General features: G+C 42.3%; 1 protein-coding gene across 1 annotated transcript; it reads left to right on the plus strand.

The window, feature by feature from the left end:
- The first annotated feature begins 2,098 nt into the window (after positions 1-2,098).
- znf408 (zinc finger protein 408) lies at positions 2,099-18,963 on the plus strand. The gene is made up of 11 exons (XM_078283870.1): positions 2,099-2,200; positions 3,908-4,187; positions 5,037-5,095; positions 6,081-6,280; positions 7,914-9,325; positions 10,252-10,461; positions 10,843-10,966; positions 12,275-12,508; positions 16,610-16,796; positions 16,875-16,959; positions 17,080-18,963. The coding sequence occupies exons 2-11, from the start codon at positions 3,912-3,914 to the stop codon at positions 17,398-17,400; spliced, it is 3,108 nt and encodes a 1,035-aa protein (XP_078139996.1). The 5' UTR covers positions 2,099-2,200; positions 3,908-3,911; the 3' UTR covers positions 17,401-18,963.
- The last annotated feature ends 1,397 nt before the right edge of the window (positions 18,964-20,360 follow it).

Consider the following 20,360-nt stretch of genomic DNA (forward strand, 5'->3'; position numbering starts at 1 on the left):
AAAATGAAAACCTGTTATCTATTTCATGTATGTAACCTCAGAGGAAATAATCTCTCCTAGATCGTCATTGTAACCGTTGCAGTGTGAATCGCTTGATGTTGCTTTTCCAACTTTGACTGCTTTAATTTGTGCATTTGTTTTGCATCATTGTTGCTGTATATGGGAGGCTGTGCCTCCCACACAACACACACTGCTCACCTGCTGCAGGATAAACCAAAGTCCAGTCCAGAATTCACTCGCTACATGTTTCTACTGTTGGCACTCATTCCAAGTTTGTCAGTTCAAATCACAAGTATCACATATCTATTTCAAAATCACCACAGTTAGCTCTTGTTGGACAAAGCAGTTGTGTATAAATGTAGCTACAGCAATACAACACTGATTGTTCTCATGCATGGGGCAGATCCACAGTCACAGATAGAAACAGTTATATTTGTCCCATCTTCACATATCGTCTTTCTATTTTGACTTGTTTTATGTCTTCTGTTGTATTTTATAACACCAGTCTGGTGTGTGATGAAGCTCTGCAGAATGTTCCCACATGTGCCTCATGTCTGAATGTTTGTATTCTGAAAACATATCAAGGAATGCCAAATAAAAATACTTTGATTGTTTCTCTGTATTCAGCTTACTGAGCCGACATGTCAGTAGAATCACAGCACTATTCATACAGCATGGCCCCATGAATCTGTTGCTCTTACAAGTGAGAAAAGCTTACATAATTAATAAACTGTGAAGATCAATCAGCCCTCTCTCATTCCAGGAGCGTCGCCACCCAAATATTCCAGGTAAAGACAACAACAGCTTCTTTCACCTTCCGCCGGCTCTCAGTGAGCTCAGTGTTTCTGTGGTGTAAATAGGATAGAGCTGTGAGTCATAGGAATAATAAAATTACGGTAAATTTCTATTTGCCCAGCAGGGCGGGTTGTGCATGGCGTCAGTTTTGCCCTGTGACTGAAAGGAGTCTTTTTCAGGATCCTCTGCACCCCGCCCCAACTCACTCAGACTGACCATTTCCCTGTTCACACCGGTTCACCTCTCTCACCCGGGCCTCCGGGACAAGTCATCTCTCTCTGGGTCTTGGGACATTTTGCAATTGTTAAATGAGTGGAAAAAAGTCAATGTTTGTCACAAAATACATTCTTTCATCCTCATACATATGCATAGTTTGTTTCATTCATGAATTGAAGCTTGATAGATTAGTCTTATATAAAAAGTAGTTGGTGACTGACTATATCTGTTCTTTCTCTATGAACTGTCACCATGAAAGGTCTGGAAACACCTTGCATGTCATATCATGCATCCTCCTCCCTCCAAGTTGAAAAGGACTCATTAATATTATCATATTAAGACCAACCACAATAACAACCACTATACATTCGCATGGGTACTTTAACACCAACTCCAACTTTCTTTCACAGATATCTGTCAGTCTCTGCAAGTCTTAATTCACTCTTCATACACTGTGGCATTTCACTGACTTCCCTGGAACTTTTCAGAATGGTCAGAAACACAGAACTTTTCTTTTGGTACACCCATAGGGTACCTAATGGCTTCCATAGACGTTTGCTAGTACATCCTAGCAACCACCTATTACCCCCGGCAACCACCTATTACCCCCTAGTAACCACTTAAAAACATCCTAACAACCATCCCTAGTCACTATTTAAATGTTAGATGTTTTTGTACTTCCAGCTGCCCACATCTAGCCCATTTTCTAGTTTTGTTTGGTACAAATAACATGGCTTCTATAGAATTTTGATAATGTTGTCATGTAAATGAACATTGTTTCATGTGTGCACAGAACATGAGACTCAGAAAGTTACAAAGCCGTTGCCATGGTAACACATCAGCTTTCTGAGTCTCGTGCACCAAATCAACACTGATTTCCATTACATTATCAAACATTATATGGCAGCCATTGTAACTGAACCAGCCAAAAGCCCATTCAAGAGTGTAACCTAGATTTGAATGGGAATGACCGTTCTATCAATTCAAATTCTATGTACTGAAGTAATGGTGTGGTCTGGAGCAGGACCAAAAATACCACAACTCGTTTTCCCACCGGACTGTAAACGACGACGACTTCCGCTGGTGTGATTTCTCGCTGGAGAACGATGGCTTTCCCAGAGTTTGTAGCGGAATAAATACTTGATTTAGGCTATAAACAAAACTGCCCAAGACACTGAGTACATCCCAAGTTAGTACACAGTTACTTTCATTAACAAAAGTGTTTTACGGATAGGATTAGCTATATGACTCATAGAAACCTGCTAACGTTAGCTAGTTAGCTAACCAATGCTCGTATCAGGAGGATATCAACATTCACTGCTACCGTTAGCTTTAGCAGGTCAAAAATGCAACGGACAGTTGTGTTGCACTTCAGCTAACGGTACATGTTACTTTGTGAGGCGTTAGCTGGCGTCTTATATCTCCAGTTCAACACATTTGCTGTCCTCTAGTGTGAAACATCCTTGTGTGAAACCTGGAGCTAGACAGCGGAGTAGTTTATAGATGCAGCCGGCTGTGATGATTGTTGGCCAGAAGTGCGTTTGCCCTGCGTTAGAAGGCAGTCAGGCTGCAGATAGTTTTATCACTAGTCTCTGTTACAGCCGGGTCTCGCCATACACCACAGCACACTGGTTAATGACAGTAAGTGTTGTATGACAAGCAGCTAGCACAGTTTTGTGAGGACAGCTGGTATGGACACTTTTAAGCTGCTCACTTTATCTGTCAAAAAAACATCATGAACTGAAGTGTCTGTCCGCTAGATAGAGATGTGAAATAGTGGAAAGGTTTACAGTTGTGCTGCTGTATTGCCCAAACTGTCATTGTTTACTGTACTGTAACTTTGCTGGAGACCACTTGATCCTCTCCGTGCATTCCACGTTTCTTTTCTACAGTATAACGGAGCTTCTTCTCTCCCCGTCTCCCCCCGTCTCCCCTTTTTTCTAAATCCCTCCCATTCCACCTGTTAAAATAAACCTCCTCTGCTGTAATCTTGTCTCATATAATATAATCTGTTCAGGCCTCTTCCAGCAGCCAGAGTCTCATCTAATCCGACTTCAGCTGTTTTCTGTGTTTCCTCCACTTCACTCTGTCTGTCCTCCCCTGTCTGCTCCTTCTCTATGCACACCTTGTCTACCAGGGTAAGAAATTCAGTTTTTTGCCCTCTTGATCGTAATTTAGGGGCGTTTTTGTCCTTTTCGGACTATGAAATTACATATTGGCAATTACATATGCATTACATATTGGCAATTAAACACTCAATTTGTACCACTAAGATTTGTCTTATTTTAAATCATAATATACATCACATAAAGTAACAATCACAGACGTTTTCTACTGCTTCAGGCTGCGTTGGCTGTTTTGTGATCAAAAAACGCTCCATTTTTGTCTCCCAGAATGCACTGGAATGACTTGTCCTGTCATATGTTCCCATGGATTTTCTACAGTGGCCCACGAGGGACATTAGTCACAGTCATGCATGAATGTATTTGGGTGAAATGCAAAAAAGGGTACTCCTAATTATCAGGGGCATTTTTTGCCCCTTCATTTTTAGTTTTATTTTATGAATTTTATGAACTTGGACGGGGATTTTTGCCCTCAGCGCCTGTTGATTTCTGTCCCTGCTGCCTCACCCATCATAACCTATTGGATATAACCTCACCGCCTCAGCCTGTCTCCTTCTCTCTCCATATTCTCTCCGAATACGTCAGTCCTTAACCTCGAAGACATTAAAAGCAGCTTTAAAATCAACTCTAAACCTCTCAACTGTTACTAAACGTACTAAAGCACGATAGAATCACAACCCCTCCTCTCCAGTAGCTGCATCTGTAAAAAATAACTTTTATGTAATCTTGTCTATTGTAATGTGATGTGATCTGTTTCTTGTGTTTCCATACAGAGTGATGGCCAGTCTCCCGCCCCCCGGCCCGTCTCCTCCCGTCTCCCTGCTCTCCTCCCTGATCCCCCGGGGTTTCGCTGTGGGACCGTCCCGGCTCTGCGAGGGCCGTCTGGGGCTGTGGTGGGTCGGCCGCTCGCTGGGGGCCGGGTCCCTGCTGGGGAGGGGGGGAGACACTGAGTGGGCCTGGATGAACCACGCTGACCCTGACTGTCACCCTGCCATGATGACCTCTGACCCCAAGTCCAACAAAGGTCAGACCGACAGCAGGGAGACAGAAAAGGTAAAGATTATAATTTTTAAATCACTTTGATTTTATTAATTTTTATTTAACCAGTGTAGTCCCATTGGTAGTCCCATCTAGATTAAAGAGAGACCTTGGCACAAACGCAGCATCACAATAAAAATAACAGTAACAAACAACATGCAACAATGTACATACGCAAAGATAGAACTAAAATCACATAATAGGTAAATGCAAAGAGAAAACTCACTGTATGAGTGTTCAGAAGGATCAGAAGGCCAGCAGGATCAAGTCCCAAACCTCCGTACATCTTGGCTGAATAAAGTACAGACAGCACTTTGTAGAGTCGGCCTTGAGATCCTTCATAATAATTTTAAATTCACCAAGAGCGAGCAAATTCTTGTAATCAGTTCCAGACATAGGGAGCAGACTGCATGCAAGCCTCTCTGCCTCGTTAAGTTCAGACCCGAGGGACGGATAACAAAAACACTTGGTAAGACTGTAGACGGTGATTTCCACCAACCTTTCTACAGACAGAAGAGCAGAAGGAGGCAGACTCTGATTAGCCTTATACATAAAAATGTACCAATGAATAAATCTACAAGGCCACAGCAATCAAAGGACAACTTTACCTATCAGCCTATTTTAACTTTTTACTAAATGTCAGACATGGATGATAATTATCTAATATCAATAAACCTCTATATATTGTATTCAGGGACTGGTGTTTTCAGTAATCACCTTGTCCTCCACCCCAGTGTGGGAAATCCTTTTTACCATCTGCAGTTAGATACTGCAGTGATTCGGTGCCTTTGGAGATGTGGTTATTTAGGCAGCGTTAAGAGCGACGCTGTAATGTAAAGTTATGTGTTGTGTTGTGTTGTGTAGGCAATGATGGAGATAGCAGCAGATAAGGAGGCTCTGCTGGACAAAGCCTTCTGGATCAGGTGGGTTCACATGGTTTACTGCTCACACAGTTCACACACTGCTTCACACCGGGGGAAGAAATTCACTTTTTTTTTCACAGGGCATTTTCTGATTTGTAGGGGCATGCTTGTCCTTTTTGGGGACAATTTTATTGAACTATGAAATAATACATTTTCATTGCATATTGGCAAATAAACTCTCAGTCTGTACCAGTAAGATTTGTTTTATTTTAAATCATAATATACCGCATGTCCCAGCTTCTTTCCCAATGCTGGAAACTGATGGCAGGCCTTCAGAGGATGGGTTGAGTTTTGAGTTTTCTCACATTGATTGTTTTATGTTTTGTTGAAGCTGTGGTTTATGTGGGGTCGGCATTTTCTTCTACTGCTGGCTGTGTGGTGCCAACATTTTCTACTGCTTCAGGCTGTGCACTCTGTTGTGTTCTGATCAAAAACCACACAGTTGTTCTCGCCTGGAGCGCACAGTGAAGTGTCGCCCGGCCATAGGCTCCCATGAAACAGCTACGGCGGCCCACGGGGGACAATAGTTGCATTAACGAAACTTAAAAAGTGAAATGTGCATAGGTTGAAATGCAAAAAAGCTCCTCCTAATTACAGTATCAGGGGCATTTTTTTGTCCCCACATATATAATTTCACAGGTATTTTTTGAATTTCTAAGGCATTTTTTCCCTGAACCTCCGTTATGTTTTGCTCTGCTTCACACTCATGCATTTGCACAGACAAATTGGTGCTATGTAGCTATCTCTGTCTTCAATTGGCCTACTGAATCAGGCTCTGTAAACAATAACCTGGCAAACCCAGCAGGACTGAAGACAGGGATGAAACCCCATGAAACCCCATGTTTTGCTCTCCATGTTATCGCCTTTAGATTACATTCAGATTGCTGCTAGTACTCTGAAGTTGATAAATGTTTACTAGCCAGATGCAAGTCACATTTTCACCACATTTTCATTCAATGTGTCTTTGTGTGTGTGTTTCCTCCAGCTTTGCCTGCCAGGCTCGGGGCAGAGCGCAGCAGAATGTGGCGGTGCAGTGTGTGTGTGGGGAGAAGTGCATGTGTGTGTGTGTGGATGTGTGTCTGCGTGTGTGTCGGGACATCCAGTCAGGGACGGAGCTGCTGGTGTACGGCGAACCTGTGGGAAAAACACCCGACACACAGGACGAGTCTGCTGGACAACACAGAGGTAACTGCAGAGAGTCTATATATACACCAGAGGGAAAGTAATAGGTTCTAATAGGTTTCAAAGTATTTCTAGAAAGTTGCACTTAAAAAACATGTTTATTAGGGTTATATCGCAGTGAAATTTTCTTTTCTTTGCACATTTTATTCATTCATATAATTCAGTGAGGTTTTTTGTGAATTAAATCTTCATTTAAAAGCCAAATGTATCCCAGAGTTTCCCTACTATTGAATAGGTGTGGAAGATTAGACTGGGTTTCAGTGGAGAGTTTTAGTGTCCCATAATGGTCTAAATGCTGTTTCAGAGGCTTTTCCATCCAGACAAGATTAAAATTTGGGGGGGAAACACTGAATCCCTGTAATTTTTGGTATGAAAATGATCAAATTTAAACATATGGAATATCCGCACAAAATATCTGCTATCAGCAACTTGTTATTAGTATCGGTTGAACTCTAATGATTATACTTTGTCTCTTTCAAGGCAAGTAGCCTCTTCTTTCAAAATTGACCAGGTCAGATTAACTGAGTTATCTGCAGCTGATAGATCTGCTCACTCAGGTTATATTCAGTCATAAAGTCCACCAGGTGGAGCCAGAGAGACATTAGACATCTGGAGTTCAATAGACTCAGTTTTGGCACATTTCCAATAACACATTCCCTCAGAAAACCTTGTTTACCACCACATGTTACTATTACAGTTGTAGTTATAATTAAATAAATGGCCAATATGTAAACAGAGGGGACTTGGTAGTGCAGGCTGGACGGCCCCACTGAGCTGCACAGTGATAAAAGCAGAATTTTGACATAAACATCATTTAACATCACGTACATCAGTTAGTTTAGAGCTATGTGAGCTATGTAACACTGTCAATGTCTGAAGAAGAGCATACGCTGGAAACGTCACATGTGGTGGTAATAAACGCCATTGGAGCCATTTCTACTGTGTGGACTCTATCTTATAAGTATCAGCTGAAACACTCACAGTGAGGCTGAAAGCTGGAGATGAATCATTACAGCTCAGCACAAAACACATCCGCTGTTATAAAGTTTGTTGACGTGCATGTTCGACTGTTATCTTATTAAACGCTTGTTATTATAGATAACAGATTTAAACAAATGAAGCCAATGAATCATAAATGCATCTTGAAAAAAATCATGAATACTAAATGAAAGCTAATAAGATAAGATGAAACTATTGATCCCCGTGGGGAAATTAGGTCGGTGCAGTAGCAAAATGACTTGGATTCAGAAGGGGAAAAGAAAACTGTAATGTAAGCATGACGTAGGCATTTAAAAACAGTGTAAAAAATGTGTGTAAACATATTTGCTGTATATATTTGTATAAATATAGGTATGCAAAATATAAAAAATGTCAATATGAATACAATATGAAATAGTGAAACCCTTTAAATTGTCATTAGTATTTGCAGAATACAAATATAACAGTTTGTGAAAGCTGAAGATGCAGGTATGTGGATGTACAGTTATACACATCATGTGTAAATGTGCATCATATTCACATGAAACAAGTCTGCAGAAGCCACACACATGTACAGAGCGTGTTGTGGCGTCATGTTAATGAGTAAATAGGTATGAGATGTTTATTTTTCACCAAATGATATTTCTCTCTCTGACAGATCACAAGGCCAAATGTCCAAAACACAAGAAAGACTCAGAGAGCAACATGAGAACCAAGCAGGGAGAGGAAGAGGAGATGGAGGAGGAAGAGAAGGAGAGAACACAGGAGGAAGAGGAGGAGGACGAAGAGGAGGACTGGATCCCCCGCAGAGGCATCAAGAGGAGTCAGCCGGCCTCATGCAGGAGGAAGAGGAGAGCCGCGAAAATCTCATTTGACTCAGGCAGACGAGCGGAGTCACAGCCGAGTCAAAACACACACCCACAGCCAGGCAGGACTCCTGACACACACACACAGCAGCACACCAGGGACACGACCAGAGACACCAAGAGGGACACAACTAGAGACACAACCAGGGACACAACTAGAGACACAACTAGAGACACAACCAGGGACACAACTAGAGACACAACTAGAGACACAACCAGGGACACAACTAGAGACACAACCAGAGACACGACCAGGGACACAACCAGGGACACAACCAGGGACACAACTAGAGACACAACTAGAGACACAACCAGAGACACGACCAGGGACACAACCAGGGACACAACCAGGGACACAACTAGAGACACAACTAGAGACACAACCAGAGACACGACCAGGGACACAACCAGGGACACAACTAGAGACTCGACCAGAGACACAACCAGGGACACAACCAGGGACACAACTAGAGACTCGACCAGAGACACAACCAGGGACACAACCAGGGACACAACTAGAGACACAACCAGAGACACAACCAGAGACACAAAGAGGGACACGACCAGAGACACGGCCAGCGACCCATCAGGTGTAAGGACTGACACAGTAATGACTGACAGAGCAGCAGCAGTGCAGCCTGGTAGAGCTACAGACACTACAGACAGCGGTCCACAGCAGCAGGGGAGGGAGGCGGAGCTTGTGGCTGTAGTCAGACAGTCTGACAGTAACCCTACAGGCGGAGAGAGAGCCCCCCTCCCCCCGCCCGCCCCCCCTCCCGTCAGGTGCAGCTCCCGCCTGGCCGCCAAACCTCGTCGACTTCACTGTTCCATCGGACGCACCAAGCAGCGGGAGGCGCTGCCGCCGCCCCCTCCCCCACCCGCTTGCCCCCGCCCGCTCCGACAGAGCCCCAGTGAGGGCGCCCGGCCCGCCACCGGGGAGACGGTTTCCACGGAGACGGTTTCCACGGAGACAGCTGGTGCCGATGCGCCGGGGTGTGTTGCTGGGGAGACTCTAGCTAGGCAACCGGAGGCGTTCGAGGTGGTTGCTAGGGAAAGGCGGTACAAGTGTTCCAGCTGCGGGAAAAGTTTCTACCAGCTGTGTCACCTGAAGAAACACCAGTTCACTCACACAGACAGGAAGCCCTTCAGCTGCCAGGACTGTGGCAAGAACTACAGCTCCGCAGAGAACTACAAGGCCCATCAGGTGGGAGAGTGACTGAGTGACAACTGAGAGACTGGTTCTTTCTTTCTTTCTCTCTTTCTTTCTCTCTTTCTCTCTTTCTTTCTCTCTTTCTCTCTTTCTTTCAATTGCTTTTGATGCTACAATCCTCGCTATTTTTCCTTTTATTTTTATTATGTATATGTGCTGGGTATGTGCAGAAAAAATCCCCCCTATTACACTGATATCATCAATCTGTGATGTTCAACACATTCCAGGAGTTATTTTGTGATGAATTTTCTTTTTTGATGAACCCACTTTCCCTCAACCTTGTCTAATTCTGCTTTAGTTCACTTTGATTGCCTACAATTCCCAGAATGCCTTTCTATAACACCCAGAGAACGGGAACTCCTTGGTTTCAGCTGAGGGTTTTACATGTAGGTGAAGAGAGCGGTAGCGATACCATAGTAAGAGCAAGAAAGCGAGAGTTTTTCCAGTCGAGAAAAAGTGACAGTCACCCCTTACTGAAAAAAGCAACATGGCTGCATTGCATTCTGGTCTATCTCCTGCTCCTGTGGGTGGAGAAATTGGTCTCTCTCCTATGATGGATTTCTCCCTGTATGTTGAACGGCTCTAGAAAGAAGCCCTCGCTCTTTGATTCTGAGGGACTGACACCAAAGCCTGATGTTTACCGCTGCTGTTTTAGATTGTTGTCTCATTTGGCCAATTACCCATGAGAATAAGAAAAATGCCCCACTAACAAAATGGGCCCAAAATTGCAAGGTGCATCACCAATAGCTGTTTTTATCAGCGTGTTGCAGGGTGAATTCTTCCTTTAAAGGTTTCCCCTGACGGAAACCAGCTTAGTCATAATGGAGAGTGGCAATTTTCCTGTCCCACTGAATAAAAATAATAGTGATAATGATAAAAAAATACCAAGTACTGCAAATAATAATAATAATAATTTCCAGCTGAGTCATCGCGGGGAACGTCCGTTCTCCTGCCCCCACTGTGAGAAGAGCTACGGGCTGAAGCGGGACCTCAGGGAGCACATGGTGCTGCACACCGGAGAAAAACCGTACGTCTGCGACCTGTGTGGCAAGGCGTTCGCCCGCCGCCCCTCCCTGCGCATCCACCGCCTCAACCACTGCAGCAGGGAGTCACACACACAGCCTCCCAAGGTACAGAGGGGGCATTATTCTGCACAGTGAAGCGCTTCTTCAATCATCTGTAATGACATTTTAAAATTGTAATGTGTCACTTGGAGATGACTCATCACCTGTTAAACAAGGAGGATTTGTGGGTAGCTAAATTGATAATTTTCTTCACGTTTTCTCCTAAAATCTGTAGTTACCGAGGTGGAATATATTTAATTTGATCCTGCTGCTTCACCTTGCCCCTAGCTTTTCCTGACTTAAAAAAAAAACTAAATGGTAATGGGTCGTATTTTCTCTCCCTGCGCTGCCGAGCCACTTCACGTCACATCTTTAAATTGGCATGCTCCTCATGTGTTTTCTCTTCACGCAGCAGTCTGACACGCTGTATTTGTTATTCTCCTCTAGTTACAGTGTACAGTGTGCTCCAAGCTGCTGGCCAACTCAGGCTCTTTGAGGAACCACATGAAGCTCCACACCGGGGAGAAACCCCACATCTGTCAGCACTGTGGGAAGGCCTTCAGACAGAGAGGTAATGTCAATACTCTGATCAGCAGGCTGATTAACAGGCAGGTGTGCTCAATTAGAAAATGACATAGTGGCCAAATATTTCTCTGACAACAGCAGATCCTTTGAAAGGCCAGGAGGCCGGACTCATTTCCTAATTTAGATGAGTAGCCATGCCTCCCAGGAACTGTGTGATATGACTGATGGTAAAAATTAATCACAGAAAACAACATTCATGCTCAACATACACTACCAGTCAAAAGTTTGGACACACCTGATTGAATGTACTGTGTTTTTCATTCTCTTGAAGCCATTTTGATCTAAAAGCTTATGCTTAAATGCTAGAAATGTGTTTCTTAGACAAATATAAATAGTGAAGTTAATCCTATGTATGAATTTCTTTCCAAAGCCTTTGCCTTTCCATCAAGGCAAAGGGCGGCTACTTTAAAGAATCTAAAATATAAGATAGTTTTGATTTGTTTAACACTTTCTTGGTCACTGCATAATTCCATTTGTGTTATTTCATAGTTTTGATGTCTTAAGTGTTATTCTGAAATGTGGAAAATAGTAAAAATATAGAGAAATGTGGTGTGTCCAAACTTTTGACTGGATCCACATCCACGTTTGGCCTCAATGAACATATTCTGAATAAACATGCTCAAAAAGAATTCATCCACCCTTGACTTTTTGCACATTTTGCTGTGTTTAATTGTGTATTTTTTTTATTTATTTTTTTTATTTTAGATTTAGCACCAAAGTGTTTGACTCTATTGAACTAGAGAGGATATTCTAGTAATTTCAAATAACATAAATCCAGTTTATAAAAGTGTTTGCCCCTTTTCATTTTGTGCAAAATGTTCTTGCTGGCCAAAATCATCTTAGGTATTATTTTTTCTCTTGAGGTATTTAAAATGCAATCTTTTATTATTAGTAGTAGTAGTCACCTGCATATTTCTAAACACATTTCTAAACACAAGCTCATGTCCCACATTTCTTTGGTAGTGAAAGAGAGAGAAAACTTTGTTTCTGTTATTGTGTTGGAACGCTGACATGACGCGTTATTGTTCAAGAAGACAGTTAGAAAGTTGTGTGATGAAATGTAATGAAATGTCTCTAGCTGTGATTAAGCTCCAATTTATGTTGCTGTTTCTCAAAGCGATTGCATCAGTTTTGACAGAACTTCACACATTACTACTTAGCTTACTAGGCCGCCTGCATGTTCACGCTACCTGCCCCCGCTGTGATCAGAGTTTCCCCCGTCAACAAACATCGTCTCTGTCTGACGCTCTGTTTCCAGTCTGAATATGTGTGTGTGTGTGTGTGTGTGTCTCAGGAAACCTCCAGGGCCACCTGCGGATCCACAGCGGAGAGAAGCCGTACCCTTGCTCCCAGTGTGAGCAGAGTTTCTCCCAGAAGCCGGAGCTGCGCCGCCACCTGCTCTCCCACACCGGAGAGGTTTTCCTCTGCAGCTTCTGTGGGAAAGCGCTGAGGGACCCGCACACCCTGAGGGCCCACGAGAGGCTGCACAGCGGAGAGAGGCCGCACTGCTGCCACATCTGTGGAAAAGGTTAGAACATTACTGAAATTTAAAAGTCAATTAAAATTGATGAAAAATTAAAGGCTGCACAGTAGAGACAGTTACTGCCATTGCCTGGAACCAATCTCCCCGATCTGCATTATGCCAGCTTTGGAAAAGGTTAAGAACTTCATTCTAAAAAAAAAAAAAGTGAAAATTATTATTTCCTGGTTTGTCCTGATAATCCTGAGTGCTTGTTGGTTTGGTTGATGGGTTTCAATGGAGAGTTTTAGTGTCCCATGATGGTCTAAATGCTTTCAGAGGCTTTCCCACCCTGACAAGAATGTAATTCTGGGGGAAACACAGAATTTTGTGCTATTAAAATGATCAAATATAAAGAAATTGAATATCAGTGCAAAATGTTACCAGTCTTCAGAAGCCCATATCAGTCAAACCCTAGTTTGTAGTTGTGTTTCTAGTTGAGTAGAGTACAAATGCGCTACATTTCTTAACAAATATTTATGATTTTTCCCATTTTTGGTGCATATTAATGATCATTTTCTTTTAGTTTGATTTAGTTGTAGCTGCAGTCATCAGTATTTAAAAAAAATCCCCTCGGTATCTTGTGTCATTACAGGAACCTAATCTCAGTGTGAGCTTTCCACCCAACCTTGAATCTTGAACCTTGAACCTTGTATTGAGACTTGTAATCATATTTTTCTTCCAACACGTCTTCCTATTGGATGAGACAATTCCACTTGTTTTCCTTGAAACATGAAACAAGGGAGATTACTCCATTTGTTTCAAGGTGATGTCACTCAATCTGAGAAAAGTCTTGCAATAAGTGATGCAGTATTAGATGAAAGCTGTATTTTCTCACCTCTCTAGCAGTTTTTTTTTTTTAAATTTTATTTGAGATTTTCAGATGTAAGATTACATATCTTTAAGATAGACATTTTTGAAGGTTAAGAACAATGACTGTGAGGGGGGTGTGAGGAGAAAGCAGGCTTGGATAGTTCCATAAACTAAAACCTAGAACCCTGACTAGATCCCTGCTTGTGCTGTATTAAAATCTCATGTGTACATCGCTTTGGATAAAAGCGTCTGCCAAATGGGAAATTGTAATTGTAAATTGTTTGAGAATTTCATGGGCTGAAACTTGTACAAATAGACAAAAACCTGTTAGTGGCCAGATTGTAGCTGACAAATTGGTACTAGATAGATAGCAGTCATATTGATTTTTTTTTCAAGTAAATTTAAACTGAATATTGTGAAACTGAATTTTAAACAAGTAAATTCTGGGATTTCTGGCTTTACTTTGGTTGGAACTCTGTTAGTGAAAATAGTCAACAGCAGCCGTGCATTACATAAAATAGCTTTGTTTCTAATTTCTAGTCACAGACACGTGATTTAGTAAGCAAACACACAAAACACACAGAGGCATGAAGAAAGTCATTTTAAGAATCTGTGTATGTGTGTTTTAATATGTGAAATTTTTACACTCACTTGACACACGTTTAACATTCAGTTTTTAAAGGAGAAAATGGGGAAGGAGGAGCAGGAGTCAAGCTGTCTGCAAAACGGCAGATATTAAGAATGAATTACTAAAAAAGTATTTTCTGCTATTCTTCTTTTTTTTTAAAGGTGCTTTTAAACATCAATAACTCATTACCACATTAATTTTGAGACAATTTTGTTTTAAATAAACAAATGAGACCAGCAACAGCAACATCCACTTTGTGATAGGAAGCAGTGGGGTTTATGGGAAATGTGATCTTCATTTTGAGGAGCACAAAATGTTACTCATTCAGTGACTCACACTCTCTGACGAAGGCATGCGGCCGAAATGCATCAGAGTTGTTTTTAATGTTCAATAGAAGCATGCCATATTAATAAAGACATTTTTAATCACAGGGAAAGAGAGCCTTGGTTGATAACCACCAAACAGCCCCTTGCTAACGTTGATTTTTAACCATGTGTGTCCCAGCAGCACTCCCCATTCTTCTCTTTTTCCTACTGAATGCTACACCTTTAATCTTTTTTTTTTTTGTAATTATCATGTTTGCATTGCTTTCCCCAGCGCTTTTAATTGCAAGGCTATTTACAGTTATGGGATTCATGAATGTTCATTTACTCCACTCTTGCAGTCATTCTGGATAACATCATTAGTGAAATACTTAAATTGTAATCAAGCCAAAGATTTAAAAATGTTAGCCAATTCTAATTAAGATGAAAGGACAAAGTCAGAAGCTGCGCGCTGTTTCCAAAATGTTGTCAAGAAATATTGAATTTAGCGGCTATAGTTTTCATGGCTGAGCTATGATGAGATGAAAGCCTTGTGTTTTGTTATTTTGTAAAAGAATTAGAAGGGACGTTTATGGTAAAACAAATTCTGTGTGTGGGACAAAACAGTGGAAAATGAGTCAATGAAAAAACACGCCAGGGGCAAGAATCACATACTGGTGAGGGACAGTGTGACGGCCCAGCGTTCCCCCAACAAACCTTTCATCATCTCAGGATTATCACAGTGGTTTGCACTGCTGATGAGTTTTCAGGGAGAAACGAAAGAAATGAAAACTAAGTTCAGCGCTGCCTGCATGACTGGAAAGACAAACTGTTACAAGGTTATCCACAGACACTTTTGATGAAATAAAGGCTTAGACAACAAAAACTTGTGCTGAATTCAATGGTTGCATTATTGATGAAGTCAAAGGAAACTTATTTGAGACAGAATACCAGATAAATATCCCTCATCACTGACTAGCGCTGATATACAGCAGGGACGACATGCTTTTTGGTGAAATATAATTGCAGGAGTGAATATTGATATTTCTGGACTTTAATAATTTACAGTTATAACCTACAGTTACAAGAATATGAGATGTTGCGACAGGAGACTGCAGGCAAAGAAAAGTAAGCTCAGTGTTCATTGTTTTATTTTTTATTAATAAGGCCAACAGAAATTCTGGCCCCTAAAAATCTAAGTTACCAACAGGCCCCTCGGTCGAAATGAATCCTTCGTGTAGCATGTTTTCTCTGGATACACGTGTTCATGTCTATGAAATGTATTGAAAACTAATTTGATGATGATAAAATGATGAAAAACTACTCTTACAAAATGATTGATGGGATGAAAGTGAACCACGTCAAAGATAAATATTTTGGTTCATAACTGTTTGGACCCACAGACAATACTGTCTCCAGAGTCAGCTGTCGGTTGAAACAGCGAGCTCCGTTGCGTCTTGCTGCTAAAAATTAGTCCAAACTGTTTGTTAAAATATCTAAAAAAAAAAGCCATTTGTGGCTCCACAGGGGAGTTGAGAGTAAACGGAAAAGTTGTGAAATACATAAATGAAAATTAGCTCTGATTTCATGACTCAGTTCCTCCATTAATCAGGAAATCACAGAACTATACTGAACAAAAATGTAAACTCAACATGCAACTATTTTACTTGGAAAATTTTACTTAGTTACAGTTCAGATAAGAAAATTATTCTTGGTAGAAGGAGAAATGCTAAATAACAGGGATGTAAACAGATTTGTGCACAAGATTTGAGAGAAATAAGCTTTTTGTGTAAATAAATATGGTATATTTTATTTTAGCTCATGAAACATGGGACCAAAACTTTACGTGTTGCATTTATATATCTGTTCTTGTACATTTGTATATTTTTCTCTGCAGCACAGACTGCTGTGGGGTGAAAGGTGGTTCCTGGCAGAGTGATCTAGTTCTGGACGGTCAGGTCAGATTGTAAACAGTAGAGTTCGGTAGAAGATGATCCACTGAGTGGAAACGGTGCGGTGCCGCTGCTTTCCGGGCCGTGGAGAGAAATATGTCGGTCGGTGTCCGTATCGTTTTCACAGAATAGCTTTTTTGGAGATATTTTGACAAACCCCATTTGGACTCATTGTTAGCAGCATACTACAGGTATGTAAGAGACAAATTATATATAGGTCCAAAATCGCCAAACTTAACCTTTAATGGAGCAACCAGGTCTTCTCCCTTGATTAGAGTCTTGGTTTTCTAATTTATGATTTTGGCAGTGAACTGAACTACTGATTGATCATAGAAATAACAAAATATCGATTCTTTTGGAGGGTGGATTTTATTAGTTTTTTTTGCTTCAAATGTGTCTGTCTGTGTTTTCTTAGGCTACATCCTGGCCACCAAGCTGAGGAGACACATGAAGTCGTCTCACCTGATGGAGAAACCGTTCAGCTGCCACTGTGGAGCGTCCTACACTCTGAGACAGAGTCTGCTGAGGCACCAAGCTCAGCACAGGAGAGAGGGAGGGAGGGAGGAGGAGGAGGAGGAGGAGGAGGGAGGGAGGGACGACGAGGAGAAGGAGGAAGAGGAGGAGGAGGAGGAGGGGGGGCAGGGAGACGGGAAGAGGAGGCGGGAGGTTTTGGAGGCGTTGGCGGCTTTAGAGTCCAGTCACCCGAGGCCGGTTAGAGGCCGACCCAGGAAGAACCCACTGCCTCGACTGACGGGAGAGAAGGAGGTGGGGAGAGGGGGAGGAGAGAAGGAGAGGAGAGGGGGACGAGGAGAAGGGGAGGAAACGGGAGGGGAAGGAGAGAAGGAGGTGGAGAAGACAGGAGGGAGGTCTCTAGTGGAAGAGGAGCATGAGAACGAAAGAGCGAGGAGAAGAGGAGGAGGCGAAGGGGAAGTCCCGGGTCGAGTCGAACACACCGTGGTCTACGTCCAAACTGTGGGCAACCAATCGGAAAGCCTGACCGCATCGAGCTCCGCCCCTCTGCTCCTCGCCTCGGAGACCCCTCTCCCGCAAGGGGCGGGGCAGGACCTGGTGGAAGTGGTGATATCGGAGGGCGGAGAGCAGTGCATTGTGGTCCGTGGACAGCAGACGGTGGGAGAGCTGGTGATCTTACAGGAGGAGGGCGGACTCTGTTCTGTGGCTCAGACTGTTGAGATAGAGACCGGGTAGTCAGGTCTAAAACCTGGTTTCTCTGGTGTTCCCAACATGTCAGATGTTTCAGTCCAAAGGTGAGAAACCAGGACTGGAAAAGCAGAAGAACCCTTAAAGGAAAAATCCATCCTCTTACACATATCATCAATCTGTGATGTTCAATGCATTCCAGTTACTTTGTGATGAAGTGTTGTAATTATCTTTTTTGGTGAACCCACTTTCCCTCAACCTACCTCATCTACTTCTACTTCAGTTAGTGATTTCCTACGTTTCCCAGAATGCCTTTTGGCAACCCCCAGAGAAGGGGCGTGAACTTGTTGCAAAATGGCGGCTCTAGAAAGAAGCCCTCGCTCATTGATTCTGAGGGACTGACGCCAAAACCTGACGTTTATGTTTTAGATGTTTTAGATCCTGAAACATTTTCTGATGTCAAACTCCATTGCAGCTGCTGGAAATATCTGGAGGTGACATCACATCTACTTTTAGCCAAACTACAAAATGGGACCAGAAATGCGAGGTTCATCACCAATAGTTGTTTTTTTAACAGTGTTATCCGGCATTGGTTTCATTTGTTCTGCCTCCCATAGCATCGCCATATGGAAATAAATAAAACTTGTAAACGTCAGGGAGGAGCAGAATTGTGAAGCCAGCATAACTGTCACTGAAATGTTCAATGTCTGACTGTCTGTTGCTCTGATGGAGATATTGCAAATGGCTTAGTCACGTTGTTGAAAATGGAGAAAAACGCACATTAGTATTGTGTGTGCCGCAGGCTGATGGTAATCAGTATCTGTAAAAAGCTCTACAGAGACCTGACAAGCAGGTTACAAAAGCCGCTGGACAACTGACACACACAGGGAATTAGTGAGGCATAGAAAAGCAATAGACAACATGTCCATCCATGTGTTTGTATTATTTAAATTCTTCAGAGCGCTCCTTAAAGGAAAAATCAACCCTTGGATACTCTTACACCAAATATCATCAATTTATGACATTTAACAACCAGGAGTTATTTTGTGATGAAATGTTGTATTTTATCCACTTTCCCCCAACCGGCCTCTGCCTACTTCCACTTCAGTTGAAACATTATCTGATATCAAACTCCATTGCAGCTTGCGGCAGAAAAAAAATACACCAAACAACAAAATAGTCCCAGAGATGTAGGAACATTGCCAATAGTTGATTTTTTTTTTTACAGTATTAAAGTGTTTAAGGGTGGATTTTTCCTTTCAGGTTTTCATTTAGTTTTCAGGATCACATGCACCAAAGAAAAGAGTCACTGTCGATCCCTGTCTGTCCGGACCTTTCGCCTGTATTCGTGGATTGGAGCCAGTGATCTGTATGCAACATCAAAGACAAACCCACTTATGAACCTCATGTTGTTGACACCTCCAGCTTCCTCTGGGACTCCCGACCCAACGGTTGTCAGTTTCTGTCACTCACTGCTAAGACTGTTAACGCTGTCAGGAGGCAACTGACCCGCAAGATGCAGCTTTCTCTTTGTAACAGTGTTCTGGATGATTTGTAGCATCCCTCCTTTTTCTGGGCAGTTCTGAATTAAACAAACGTCGTTGAAGACGACCTGCATTTGTTCCTCATTTGTAGTTGCTATTCTAAGATTGTGCTTCTTAATTAGTTAATATTCTAAGATTGTATTCCTGAAGTGCTTTAATTAGCTTTGTTCCCTTGGCAGCAGCAGTTTACCCATTTGAAAGAAAAAAAAAAAGCCCTTCTCTGAGATTATACCCATTTAATAAGTTGATAGCCGGAGAGAAACTGTGTTGGCTCATAGTCAGCTGTGTTTCTGTCTCTCTCTCTCTCTGTCTGTCTGTCTGTCTGTCTATATGTTTGTGTTTATCTCCTTTCCTCCATCTGTCTCCCTCTCTTTCCATTAACCTGTCTGCCTGCCTGGGTTTCTCTTTGTGTCTCTGTTAGAGCCGGAGATATATGACTCATCCAGAGGGTCCGCAGACGTCACACACCTCTCTACGCTTTCTAGGCTATTAAGTGAAAAAAAAAAAAAAAAGAATATGGAGAGTGTGTGTGTGTGTGTTTTTTCCCCCCCAGTGGTTTCTGAGCTCCATTTTTAAGTAGTTGCTGCAGAGCTGTCAAGCAGGATTCAGGCTGTTTTCCCAAACTGTCGCTGCAGCAGTTCAGTGGAACTCAGTGGAGCGATTTAGCGGTGCAGCGGCTATGGGCTTCCAGTGTAATGCATTGTGACTGAGTGGGATTTCTTCATTTGAAACATTTTTGAATTTAACCGAATGCTTATCAGGAGAGGTGCAGAGTGGCTCCTATTTCATTCTTGCCTTGAAAGAAGTTAATGCCTCAATCCGTTCTGTGGCTTTTCCCATTACTGAGACGCTTTGGTAGCAGTTAAAGGACAATATCATTGTTTTTGACAGGTGGCTCCTATGTCATCCGTATCTCTTTCAATTATTAGGGTATATTTAGAGGACAAATTGTGCATCGGAACATAAAATATAATATCCACATAAAAAGGCAGTGGAAAAATCGGTTCCCAATGGGTCAGAAAACATAAAATAGAAAAGATGGGAAACTGTATACACAAAACAAATAGTTTATTTGCTGCTGCTTTGAAGTGCTTGTACTTGGTAGCACTATTTATAGCAAACAAAATACTTGTTTTGTGCATTATACAGTTTCCCATCTTTCCGATTTCATAAAATAGACAGGCCTACATACATTGGCTATATGGATGTCAATGGGGAAATCAACCTGTTTTCTCTGGGAGAGGTAAACAAGGAACGTTTTCTTTTTGCCTCCCTCAACAACTGAGGTTGATGTGCTGTTGAGCAAGGCCTCACCAGTAGAAGATTGCTGTCCAGTGCCCCCCCCCCCCCCCCCCACACACACACACAGACTAAACTTGCCCTGAAAGATGACTTTATTGTCTACAAGGACTAATCAAACACAATGTCCCTCTGTAACTCCAACTCCCCAAGAGCATATGTGAA

This window comes from Centroberyx gerrardi, chromosome 1 (genome assembly GCF_048128805.1).
Source record: "Centroberyx gerrardi isolate f3 chromosome 1, fCenGer3.hap1.cur.20231027, whole genome shotgun sequence".
NCBI lineage: Eukaryota > Metazoa > Chordata > Actinopteri > Beryciformes > Berycidae > Centroberyx > Centroberyx gerrardi.